General features: G+C 38.3%; 1 protein-coding gene across 12 annotated transcripts in view; it reads left to right on the top strand.

Annotated features, from left to right (window-relative positions):
* The window catches only part of ZMYND11 (zinc finger MYND-type containing 11), a 113470-nt gene extending 111375 nt beyond the window's left edge, over positions 1-2095 (top strand). For all 12 annotated transcript variants that reach the window (XM_032234596.1, XM_032234603.1, XM_032234597.1 and 9 more), the window contains one exon: positions 774-2095. In XM_032234596.1, the coding sequence (XP_032090487.1) occupies positions 774-896 (123 nt within the window). In that variant the 3' untranslated portion in view covers positions 897-2095. The remainder of the gene's footprint in view (positions 1-773) is intronic.
* Positions 2096-13423: the final 11328 nt, after the last annotated feature.

Below are 13423 nucleotides of genomic sequence, written 5' to 3' on the forward strand. Positions count from 1 at the left end.
TCCGCTCTATGCTGTCTATCTCTCTGGTTTTAGTTTTTATAGAACTCTTCCTAACTTTAATTGTTCTTATAGTTAATTTTTTGCCATTTGTAAGCTCCCCACACTTGCCTTATTGGTGACGTGGGCAGCATATACATTTAATAAATAAATAGTTCGGCACTGTTAAGTATACCAGTTTTAAGTCCATACTGGCCATTTTGGGATGGAAGTAAAAGAAGCCCACATATACCTGGACATTGCCAAGTTAGGACTTATTGCCCTCAACCTTTAAGGTGATGCTGGCACATTTGTTGGTTTTAGGTCTCTAAACCAGCATTTAAAATCATGGTTTGGTTGTTGGTTGGCTGATTCCTCCACTCAATTAACAAATGGGGCTTAATGCAGGAGTGTGTTGTGCAAAGAGCGGCATGGTGGCCTAGTGGCGAAAATATTTGCCTGCCACACAGAAGGTTGAGGGTTGAATTCTAGGAAGTGTCTGTTTCTCTCTTCGGGTGCAAAGAAAGAAATATCTGCTGCGAACTCCATGTAGGCATCAGGAAAGGCGTCCGGCCAATAAATGCTAAGCTCTATCCAGTTGCCCCAACTACCGGGTTGTGAAAAGGGAGTTTTCTGTTGCGTAAATCCAGTGCCACCAAATGGAATGTGGTTATTTTAGATTTGCAGCAACTTGCAAGAAACTGTTCCTACAGAGAATAAAGGAGGATTTAGGAGAATTTAGTAGGGAGAAAGAGAGGTTCTATTTCATAATGATTTTTCCTCTGTCCCCTCCTCAGTGCTACAACTGTGAAGAAGAAGCTATGTATCATTGCTGTTGGAACACTTCCTATTGCTCCATCAAGTGTCAGCAGGAACATTGGCATGCTGAGCACAAACGTACCTGTCGTCGGAAAAGATGAAAGCTTCCTCACCTCACCTGTTGCCCTGATTCAGTGCTTTTCTCTTAACACAGCAGGTGCTGGGGTATCGTCTCTAGTTTTTCATGTTGGTTTCCAAGAGGTCAGAATTAATGTGAATTCACTCCCCATTATGATTAATTCTTCTTCTTATTATTATTATTATTATTGCACCAGCCTTGAAAACACTTTTTCGTAAAAAAAAAATTTTTTTTTGCACAGTTAAATTTCAGTCAAATGTTTTGACTCTCTGCTTCCAACGGTCATCACCTTGTGGCCCTCTTCCCCCTTTCTTTTTGCTGAAAAGGTAATTTGAACCTCAGTTGGAGCACATTACTTTTTGATAAATTTTAACTGAGGGAGTTTGTTGCATTTTCAGCAAATTATTTTTAAAAAAAGGATTCAACAAAACAAGGAAAGGTGATAGGAACATTTTCAAGAGACCTGAATGTAATAATAAAATAGAAAAAAAAACACCTTACTACCTGGATATAAGAGACGTTAATAATTCCAAATGGTTTTCTTTAGCTTAATTTACTGCTTGAACGCATTATCTATTGGCTTAGGTATACATTTGAATTTTGGGATCAGGGTTGACACAGCAGATGCTAGTCCTGCCACTTTTTAATGTTCTTTTTCCTAATTGTGTTTGTTCTATTATTATTTTTCTTCATCATTTAGCTTTTATAATGAAAATATTAGCTTTGATCTTATTGTTTCAAAAATCACCAGGGACTTGGGTGGGGTAGTAGGCTGAGCCAGATTTTAGCGGGAGGGGGGGAAGTAATATTTAAATTTTAAATTTTTGCACATTTCATCCTTCTAATACGAATACTTGTAAAAAGAAAGCCAAAAACTGAAAGAAAGGAAAAAAAAACACCCCCACAAGAACAGATCAATTTTACATTTCGTCGTATATGGAGTTCAAAGGTTGAGGCATGGAAAGAAAAGGCTTAATATTTGCCCTGCCCTTTTTAACCCCTTCCAGCCCTTTGTCCCCCATTTTTATCTTTCGAAACACTAGTTGATTATTAATCTGATTTATGCACTCAAATAAGAAATTAAGTCCGAGGGATGGGGAAGCACTTAAGTTTCACAAAAGCAGTTATGTCTGTAATATTTGGTTATTGCCATTTTTATGCTAGAATGAAGAATAATGCATGTTAATTTTCCTGTATTAAAGATGCTGTGATTTGTAAAAAGTTTGTCTTTTGCGGAATGTTTGGATAAAGAAGTGCTACCAATAGGAATGGATCGATAGTTGAAAAGTGTTTTTTTTTTCCTCCTTCTCTTCCCTCCCTTTTTTGTTTATTTTATGTATAGGTATATATATAAATTTATATATATATATAAATTGCATCCATGTTCAGAGACATTTTTTTTATGCAAGGTGTAAACTTTATTTAACCAGCTTATCTTCTAATGCTCTTGCCATTGTAGGGTTCTTTTCAAGATGGTCTTAAAATTCAACCAACTCCCCCTGAACATTCTTTTTCCAAGTTCAAACAAAGTAAATTGTAAATATTTATGTAGACCTTGGATATTTATTGAAAGTGATAATACAATGAATCATACGAATGGGAGAAAAGGATTTTGGAAAGAAATTTCTCTGAAGTTTGCTAGGGTCAATCAGAAGATTAAATTCCTATTAAACTTCCTGTAATCTATTGCTATAGTCTAGAGCAGGGGTAGTCAACCTTTTTATACCTACCGCCCACTTTTGTATTTCTGGTAGTATCAAAATTTTCTAACCGCCCACCGGTTCCACAGTAATGATGATTCATAAAGTAGGGAAGTAACTTTACTTTATAAAATTTATAAACCAGAGTTACAGCAAACCCCTACGGCCCACCATGAAAGCTGGAACGCCCACTAGTGGGTGGTAGGGACCAGGTTGACTACCACTGGTCTTAGAACAGTTTCTCAACACAGCAACTTTAAGATGGTGGACTTCCACTGTCTTAGGAATTGAGGGAGCTGAAGTCTTTCACCTTAATGATGTTCAAATTGAGAAGCATTGATATTGATCGTCAAGCAAATAATGGCAATTGAAGTAGAGTACCAGTTTTAATGAGGAACTTGGAAAATTCAGGCCACTTAGCCTGAGTTTAAAAGAGATAGAGTTAGTAAAATGAGGGCAGTATCTCTATGTTTGCCAAATTTCACGGCAAATTGCTTGGAATGCCTAGTTGCCCCATTTATCCTGGTGGACCTTCATTATTCTGTCACCCTTTAACCATTCTCTAAAATGGACGGGTCTGACAAAGAAGCACCCCATAGAAATGGAGCCTTGGTGCTCCCAAATAGAGGTTAGCTCATGCAAATACTAACTTTAGCTAAATGACTTTAAATTTTTTAACAATTAAGCAATTATATAATGACTATATATAGGAGGCCTTCACCCTAGAGCAAGTGCAACAAAGAAAACACCCTTTGATTATTTTATTATTGTTCCTCTTCACCTTACTTAAAATTAAGAAAACCTTCGGTCCAACCCTATAAAAGCAAGTTTTTGTGAAAACTATTTTTGGGGGGTATAAAATCATTCCGGGATATGTAATATTTAACTGAATAGCTGCATGAAAGTAAAATTTGTGTTTTTGTTTTTATTTTGGCTTTTTTTTTTCTTTTTGTCTCTGTTGACACGGTTGCACATTTTCAAGTTATTACAGCGTGAAAACTGTGGTTTTTTGTTTTTTTTTAAATCAACAAAAGAACAAGAAAAAAAATGTGGCCTGGTTTTGTATAAGTTTTAGGGGAAAGTATTGTTTAGAATTCCTGATTTCAAACATTTTTTTTTTCCTGCAAATCATAAATCTATATTAAAGTGTTGAGCTTAGCCACTATGCACATTGTAATTTACTCATTGTGGCTGTCCAGTCTATGACGCATTCTGGCATTTTGTAAGCTGCTCTGACTAGCAACATATAGAGTCATTAAATGTGTTAACATTGGTTAATAAATGTATTTGAAAAGGCAACAGCGCCTTCTAGTTTTTTGTCTTCATTACGTTCGACCTTTCCTAAGTTAACGCAAATTACACACATTGTCATCAAAGATTTTTGTAGTATTGTTGTTGGCCTACTCTGGAAAAGGATGGCATCTGATAAATGTGACAGCTTGTTCAACATGGTGTCAATTGATTGGTTCAGCTGTTAGAACCTCCGGGAATCCTATCTAAGATATTAAATATAAAAATGGAGAGCGAAAAAAATAATACCACCCTTTAAAAGTGATGTTGAGATAGAAGTTCCACTTAAAATGTTTTCTGCTAAGAAGGGCCTTGACAAACTAAGACACGAAGGCTTTCATTTTAGTTTCTTCTCCTATATTCATTCATGCTGTCATCAAAGAAGTTACCACAGGCAGAATCATGTTTCTTCTTATCTCCTTGATCCAGCTACCTAAGGACATTACGTCTTCACCTGTTTATCAAAATGGACCATATAGAGAGCTTGCATCATCATAACGAACATAAGTTGGCTGGAATGGTAGAGATTAGAAAGTATTGGTGGCACTGGTTAGAATGCAGTACTGCAGGTTATTTCTGCTGACTGCCAGCTGACCACAATTTGGTAGATCGAATCTCACCAGGCTCAAGATTGACTCAGCCTTCCATTCTTCCGAGGTGGGTAAAATGAAGACCCAGATTATGTGCTGACCCTGTAAACTGCTTAGAGAAGGCTGGAATAACACTGCAAAGCGGTATACAAGTCAGAGCCGTGGTGGCGCAGTGGTTAGGGTCCAATACTGCAGGCCACTTCAGCTGACTGTTATCTGCAGTTCAGCGGTTCTAATCTCACTGGCTCAAGATTGACTCAGCGTTCCATCCTTCCGAGTTGGGTGAAATGAGGACCCAGACTGTGGGGGCGATGCTGACTCTATAAACCGCTTAGAGAGGGCTGAAAGCCCTATGAAGCGGTATATAAGTCTAATTGCTTTTGCTAAGTGCTATTGCTATAGCACCACATGCTTCCATGTCCGGTTGAGTAGTTTGTTCTTTCCAAACAGAGTCCAGAATAAATTGGATTGATCTTGATCTTCGCAGCCCTTGGGATTTTACTGATTTCTTTACAAGTACAAAATCTTCAAATTTCCACTTTGCTTTTTTTCCAAATAATTACGTGACAGTATCATTCCAGCATACTTTCAGCAAGTCAGTGATACAGATAACACGTATATGAATGGTTCCAAATCAGATTATACATAATCCTTCACTTAACAACCATTTATTTAGTGACTATTTGATGTTACAATGGCACTGAAAAAAATGACTTACAACCATTTTTCAATTTATGCCATTGTAGCATCCCCATGGTTACATGATCAAAATTTGGAAACTTAGCAATTGACTTGTATTTATGATGGTTGCATTGCCTTAAAAAGGAGCCAGTGTCATAAGTACAAATCATGTGATCACCGTTTGTGAACTTCTGGCACAGCTGTTTGCAGCATTCTGCGGTCACACAACCGAGTTTTACGACAGCTTTGCCAAAACTGACAGCTGCTTTCAATTTTCAGCAAATCTGGGATCTCAGCAAACCATTGGTTCACCTTATCTGGTGACTGCTGCAAAAAATGTAAGATCAGGTCAGTCATGTCTATTTTGCATTGTTGCAACAAGACTGTGATGGATGGGCTGCATTACAATCATTTTACAATAAGGATTACCTGCGTTCTATATAGAAAGGCCCATTTAAGCTTATAGTGGGCCAGATGTTATCCAAATGTATCAACTCAAGGGTGACTTTTGCTAACGGAAGCAAGGAATAAAAGGACCACTCTCACTTCCATTTCCCGTGTAGAACTCCACATTTTATCCATATATACATGTAGGAATTGAAAGAGTATAGAGCTGTGATGGCGACCCTATGGCATGGGTGTTCGAAATGGCATGTGGAGCCATGTCACCTGGCACGTGTGGCGTTGCCCGGGTTTCTGGCGGGCACGCACATGTGACGATCAGCTGCGTGTGGAAGTGCTGGAAACCGGAAGAGCTGGTCTTCCATTTTCCAGTGTGTTTCTGGCGGGCACGCACATGTGACGATCAGCTGCGTGTGGAAGTGCTGGAAACCGGAAGAGCTGGTCTTCCATTTTCCAGTGTGAGCATGTGCACTGGGCAGCTGATCAGAACGTACGCATGCGAAGCAGTAACCAGAAGACTTGCTGGACAGCACGCATGCATGTGCCGGAACCCGGAATTTCATTTTCTGGCGCATGCATGCTCCCTTGCCAGCTCCTCTTCCTGGTCGCGGCCTAGATGAGCGTACACGAAGTGCTCCCTTTTCGGCAGTTGGTGCTGAAAAGGTTCGCCATCAAGGGTATAGAGTCATAAGCGCAAAATTTCTAATTAGTCTAATATAAAGCAGTTTCTGCTCGCCTGCTGATATAGGCACACATACACAAATAAGAAATTATTTGAATAAGAATTGTGATAATTAAGAATTTCCTTAATGTAAAACAGTAAAAGTATTTGAATTGGGATATTATGCCTCGTAGACTAAAAATAGATACAAATTCCATGGACAGAAGGCGCCTGTCTACAACTGTGTCTGTTAATGGTTTCTACACAAACACTTCCAACAGAGTAAACACATTCTTCCACAAACACTGCATTTGCTATAAAATGCATTATTTCCCCTTTGTTCATTTTTACCTCCAGTAAGATCGATGGGATAAAAAAAAAGCAGGTACATGATATAAGTAGGGACATTTTGTTTCAAGAAACTTTCATTTGAGAGGTAAGTGGGTAGGGCTCTGGCAATGGATTGAAGGCATCAACAATGGATACGTTACCTCTTGAAAGATTGAGGGGACTTAACGGTCAAATAAAGAAACCTTTTTATTACGGTTCCTCAGTCAAGAGTGGATATTGCATTTATATCAGCCCACCGAGTTCTTTCCAAGCATCTGGGATAGGAAGATGCTCTTTTTCGATGATGTTGAAGGTAACACCCCAGTTTATTTGTCATAGGTAAACACCTTCCAGTAGTCGCTGGCCCGCCAGGAGTAGCCCATTTGTTACCAAATGTCCAGGAATTCCCAACATCTAGTGTTGTCTTTGCTGACCCAACCAATGACCGGTCCAGCAATAGTTTCTATAATTTACGTCTCACCATATTTTTTTAAAAATGAATCAACTGATTCCTCTGATGAAACCTGTCTGGCATAGCTCTCTGCCTTAGAGCATACAAGCCCCACAAACATATTAATTGGGCCTAACTGGGGAATTATTGTAATTTCTATCCTTTGAAGAAGGGATGCGGTGGCTCAGTGGCTAAGATGCTGAGCTTGTCGATCAGAAAGGTTCGAATCCCTAGTGCGGCGTAACAGAGTGAACTCCCGTTACTTGTCCCAGCTTCTGCAAACCTAGCAGTTCAAAAGCACATACAAAATGCAAGTAGAAAAATAGGAACCACCTTTGGTGGGAAGGTTATAGCATTCCGTGGCGTTTAGTCATGCCGGCCACATGACCACAGAGAGGTCTTCAGACAGCGCTGGCTCTTTGGCTTTGAAATGGAGATGAGCACTGCCCCCTAGAGTTTGGAACATCTAGCACATGAGCGTGAGGGGAACCTTTACCCTTTACCTATCTTTTGAAATAAAATCAAATTCATTGTGCCAGGTTTGAGGGTGACCTTATTGTCAAGATTTTAAGGCAGAGCTGTCAAACACGGGACGCAGACCAACTGAAGGGGGGAAAAGTTGTGATACATCACATGACGACCACCGTGACACCATGAGTTTGACACCCCTGGTCTAAGACTTCACTATAAGAAAAGAGAGAGGGATGGGTATTTGGTAATCAATTAACGCAAGCAATTGTTTATTACTTTAATCAGCAGTCAGAAGGGAGGGAGAAAAAGTAATAGATTGTAGGCCTGTCAGAAAACCACACTATTTTGTACATGGAATTCTTTTTCTTGTTTCCTTTTTCACCATCACCCCCACCTCAAAATATCCTTAAAGGTTTGTAGATGATTAATAAAAGCAGTGATGAAATCTAAAAAAAAATTGCCATCAGTTCTGTGGGCATGGCTTGGTAGTTGTGGGGAGTCATGTGACTGGGTGGGAGTGGCCAACTTTTTTTCACTTTTTAAAGCATTTTTTTCCCTGCCAGTTGGGGCAAATAGACAGGAAAAACATGCTTTAAAAAGTGTCGTGGTGGGGGAAGCTTCTGACGATCACGCAGCTTACAGCTGAGCTGCGTGATCCTCGGAAGCTTGTTTTTACTACTGGTTCACAGAACCAGGCCGGTTCAGCCGAACCAGGCTGAACAGGGAGGATTTCACCCCTGAATAAAAGGCATTTAAAGTTACAAATTCTGTTAATTGTTTCCAGACCAACTTATTTTCTGAGCATTCAGGAGGGCACTTTGAATGTGCAACATAATTCTGGGGTTCATGAATGCAGGTTTTGCATTTATGAATTTCCCGTCATGCATGTAGAAAGTATGGCCTGCTTTCTGGGAAAGGGAGAGCCATAATATTTTGTTGTCAAGGGCAAAAGGAAAAAATAGTCTCTCTCCTTCCATTCCCTCCTCCTGAATAAGGACCCCAATCACCAAATTCTGGCAAATTTTTATGTTCATTTCAAAGGAAAGAAGCATATGAGATATGAGATGTGATTAATCTAACTTTTTTAAAAATAAAAATATTCCACTCTGCCCTTGCTAAGATACCCTGACATCTTCAGCATTGTCTGTATGGTTCTTCCATTCCCCGACTCAGCAGAAGTGAATTATATCAAATCCAGCTTCACAAAATTATACTTGTTTGTCTAGTCTGCCAGGTGTGGCCTTCAATATAATTGATAACTTTGACCACTAGAGGGTACTCCAGTGTTTCATAAACTGACCATATCCAGCTCTTGGCTTGAAAGAGAGCTTTCTTCAGGGCCCCCTTCAAACATAACTTGTTCAGATAGAGATGCTCCGATCGGGACTTTGAAATAGCATAGCCATGTATCAACCAAAACATTTGGGAATACATTGCTTGTGCCACATGACTGAAGAGTTCCCCTTGCTTTGCCTTGATTGACAGCAAAGATGCTGTATTGTATGCCATTTTACCCATCAGTTTGCGACTTAAGAGACTAGACTAGACTAGACTAACAGAATTGGAAGGGACCTTGGAGGTCTTCTAGTCCAACCCCCTGCTTAGGCAGAAAACCTACACCACTTCAGACAAATGGTTATCCAATCTCTTCTTAAAACTTCCAGTGTTGGAGCATTCACAACTTCTGGACGCTAGCTGTTCCACTGATTAATTGTTCTAACTAGTTCTAGGTCGCTTCTCTCTTCGATTAGTTTCCACCCATTGTTTGTTGTTCTACCCTCAGGTGCTTTGGAGAATAGCTTGACCCCCCCCCTTCTTTGTGGCAACCCCTGAGATATTGGAAGACTGCTATCATATCTCCCCTAGTCCTTCTTTTCATTAAACTAGACATACCCAGTTCCTGCAACCGTTCCTCATATGTTTTAGTCTCCAGTCCCCTAATCATCTTCATTGTTCTTATCTGTACTTTTTATAGAGTCTCAACATATTTTTTTATATCATGGTGACCAAAACTGGATGCAGTATTCCCAAGTGTGGCCTTACCAAGGCATTGTTAGGTGATATTAACACTTCACATGATCTTAATTCTATCCCTTAGTTTATATAATCTAAAACTGTGTTGGCTTTTTGGCAAGTGTAGCACACTGGTGACTCATATTTAAATGATTGTCCACTAGAATTTCAAGATCCCTCTCACAGTTACTACTATTGAGCAAGGTGTCACATATACTGTACCTGTGCATTTTGTTTTTCTTGCCTAAATGTAGAACCTTAGTATTTTTATCACTGGATTTCATTTTGTTTGATAGCACCCAATGTTCAAGTTTGTCAAGATCCTTCTGTATCTTAAGCCTATCTTCTATAGTGTTGGCTATTCCTGCCAGCTTGGTGTCATCTGCAAATTTGATGAGTTCTTCATCTATCGCCTCATCCAAATCATTGAAGATGCTGAAGAGTACTGGGCTTAAAACAGAGGCTTGGGGTATCCCACTGCATACGATTAAAGTATTACAGAAAAAAGCTTTCATTACAATTACTTTATATTTATGCATTTCAGTTCTCTATCATATGTTTTGAAACTTTATTTGCTGTTTTTTTCATATTCATTCATATTATTATTTTTTAAGTTTCTCAGTACTTCTACTGTCTTTTGTTCTTTTATTTTTCTCTTTCATGGATGCCATGTTCTTTGGAACCTTGTTTAAACCAAGTTAATGACCTTTTAGGCTTCCTCCGCATGAGTAGAAGTTCTCTTTTTGAATAGTAAGAATATGTGATGGAGGACGGGGCATCAAGATTTTATAGATACGTAGGTGGGGCACGGCCAAAAAAGATTAGGAACCACTGGTGTAGATACAGTTCCATTGAGGACTACTTGAATGCGGTTGGTCAGCCAGTTACGAATCCATCTGCTGGTTATGTTGCCTAACCCACATTTTACTATCTTATCAAGTAGTAGATCATGATCTACTTTATGAAATGCATTGCCAAAGTCCAAGTAAATTATATCCACAGCATTCCTCTGGTCCATTAATCTTGCATTCTTTGACAAATGACAACAATAACATCCAGGTTCCTGCTTAGTTTTGAGGTAGTTGGACCTTAGAGAAAAGGAGTAACTTCTGAAAAATTAATTCTTGCTCTATTTTAATTATAATTAATTAATTTTAATTAGTTACTGCTCAAGCTTTGGAATAGATAACCAAAGAAAGTTGTTTCTGAGATTTTCAAGTAACCATCCTAACCACCTCCTTCTCTGTTTCCATAATTCTGGCAGTGCTACATGGAACTACTGCGATTAACTTAAAAATACCTAGGCAATGATGCTGAACCACAGCAATAGTTCATTTTATCATGCTCTTTGCTTCAATTTAAACTAAAATAGCCAGCTTGGCCAAGTGGCTAGCCTTCCAAATGTGTTTTTATGTGGTACACAGCATCAAACAGAAGGCTATTAAATATGGAAAGCTATTGGATGTCCAAGGTGGCTGTTTTAGATCATTTGCGTACAGGAGGTGAACAGAACACTTCTATTGATAGTCAAGATACTTTGATTTCAGCATCCAGATAGAAATTTGCCTCCATTCCCCCGCCCCCTAGCATTCACATTCCTAACCTGAGGAGAACCGGTTGGTGATTTGATTTTCTGCCCAATCTCTTGGCCACAAATTCTGGTGGAAAGTTTTGAAAAGTTGGACTCAACTTTGAACGATAGAGCTGGAAATTTGTATTTAAAACTTCCTGCATTTGTGCTCTATACCTTCCATCACTGTTTAACCATTAAATATTATTTTACAGGGATGTCACATCTTCTGAAAAGTTCTATTGAGCACCAAACACTGAATATTAATATTCTCATTTGGGGAACAACTGAAAAATGTTTAGCAGGACCACGTACATAAAATAATACTCTGAAGACAAATTTCCACCTTTCACTTATAAAGTAAAAAAGCAATGTAGATACAAGTAGTTCTCAATTAGAGAATTTTCATTGTTAAACAAGGTTGTAACTGACTCTATGACCTTTTTTGCTGAGCTTGTATGTAAATTACTGCAATTAAATGGACCATGTATTTATTAATTGAATTTGGTTTCCCCCATTGATGTTGCTTGTTGGAATTTGGTTGGGGAAGGTCACAAATGTAAATCACATGACCCCTAGGACACTGCAATTATCAAAATATGTGCTGGTTGCTAAGCACCTGAATCCTGATCACATGACGATGGGGATATTTTGATGGTTGTAAGTATGAGGATCATTCATAACTATTTGCCATTGTGCCATTGTAACCCATGAAACAAATGGCTTCAAACTGAGGACTATGTGTGTTAAATCAATCAATTCACTCTAAAATGTTTAGAAAGGAATGACGCAGAAAATACCTCTTTGTTCTGTGCTATTGATCTTTCTAGAAAAGTGTTGTGTTATTTTAAGGTCTTTGAAATGCCAAATATTTAATATGGTTTTTCTTAACCATGCAAAGATGCTCTATGGCTATATGGCCTACTTTGTTCACCTATGCTTATAGAGAGTGCGTACATTGCATTTGCAGTTTTTGCAGGAAAGAGACCCAGCCTTTCCAGGAATACCATGAGCAGGAGAGTGAGTAGAATCCTAAGTCCGTATTAGCAATCAGGTACATTGGCAATTCTATTAAATCAGGGTTTTCCAACCTTGGTAATTTTTAAGATGTGTGGATTTCAACTCATGCTGGCTGGGGAATTATAAAAGTTGCCAAATTTGAAAAAAAATTCTTTTGGATGAAATGATGCAATGGCCAGAAATATCTTAGCTTTTGGAGTACCTTAGTCTTTGTAGATGACCAGTCCAAAATACCATTCAAACAGGATTTAATTGTATTCTATTGGTTGCAATCTTAGCATTAAGGCATTTTAATCTATTATCTATCTATCATCTATCTATCTATCTATCTATCTATCTATCTATCTATCTATCTATCTATCTATCTATCTATCATCCATCCATCATCTATCTATCTATCTATCTATCTATCTATCTATCTATCTATCTATCTATCTATCTATCTATCATCTATCTATCTATCTATCTATCTATCTATCTATCTATCTATCTATCTATCTATCTATGTCTGTCTCTGTATGTATATATTTGTGTGTATTTACTTTGAATCATCTATCTATCATGTACATATGTATGTATGTATATATGTATCCATCCATCCATCCATCCATCCATCCATCCATCCATCCCTCCCTCCCTCCATCCATCATCGTAAACATCCATGTAATCACAAAATAATCTGTCTGGGACATGACTCTATCTTAAATGCACAATTAAAATTCAGTGCATCAATCCAGTCTATATTTGTTACCTATAAATTGGATGTTTGCTTTTGGGGTATACTTATAACATATGAAATGACTTCAAAACAACTAAAAGTTGCATTTTATAGAACAACAGAAAAATGTATGTGGTGTGAGAGAAAGCTCTGGAAATTCTTTTAAAAAACCCCCAAAGAACCATTTTGGTCATTAAGCAAACAAAACAAAAAAAAAAAGCCCAAAACACCCAATTCTTTTCAGAGCAACAAAAATAAAAGCTTTTATTCGTTCATTTGAATATAAAACAGGCGTTATCACAGATGTACAAAGCGTACTGGTGTTTTAACATACAAGAAGGTTGCTGTTTGCACATAAAAATTCTTTTTTTGGAACTGTGATTGGCTGAGTTACATGGATGTCTCTAACCAGTCACCACACTCTATGAAATAACGCTGCTAACATTCAACTGATAAAAGGGACAGTCTCCCCTTGGGTAAAGTGTCAAGCAGGATTAAATATATATAATAAACGAGCACCATGAAGAATCTGCTCCTGTTGCTTAGTTTTGTGTTTCAATGTTCACTGTGAACCCTCCTCCTTCATTTGCGTGTTCGGGATTGTTTTTTGTTTTTTTTCTCTTTCTTTTCAGGTGTGCATCAGGTTGATTAC

Source organism: Thamnophis elegans, chromosome Z (assembly GCF_009769535.1).
Source record: "Thamnophis elegans isolate rThaEle1 chromosome Z, rThaEle1.pri, whole genome shotgun sequence".
In the NCBI taxonomy this organism is placed as follows: Eukaryota; Metazoa; Chordata; class Lepidosauria; order Squamata; family Colubridae; genus Thamnophis; species Thamnophis elegans.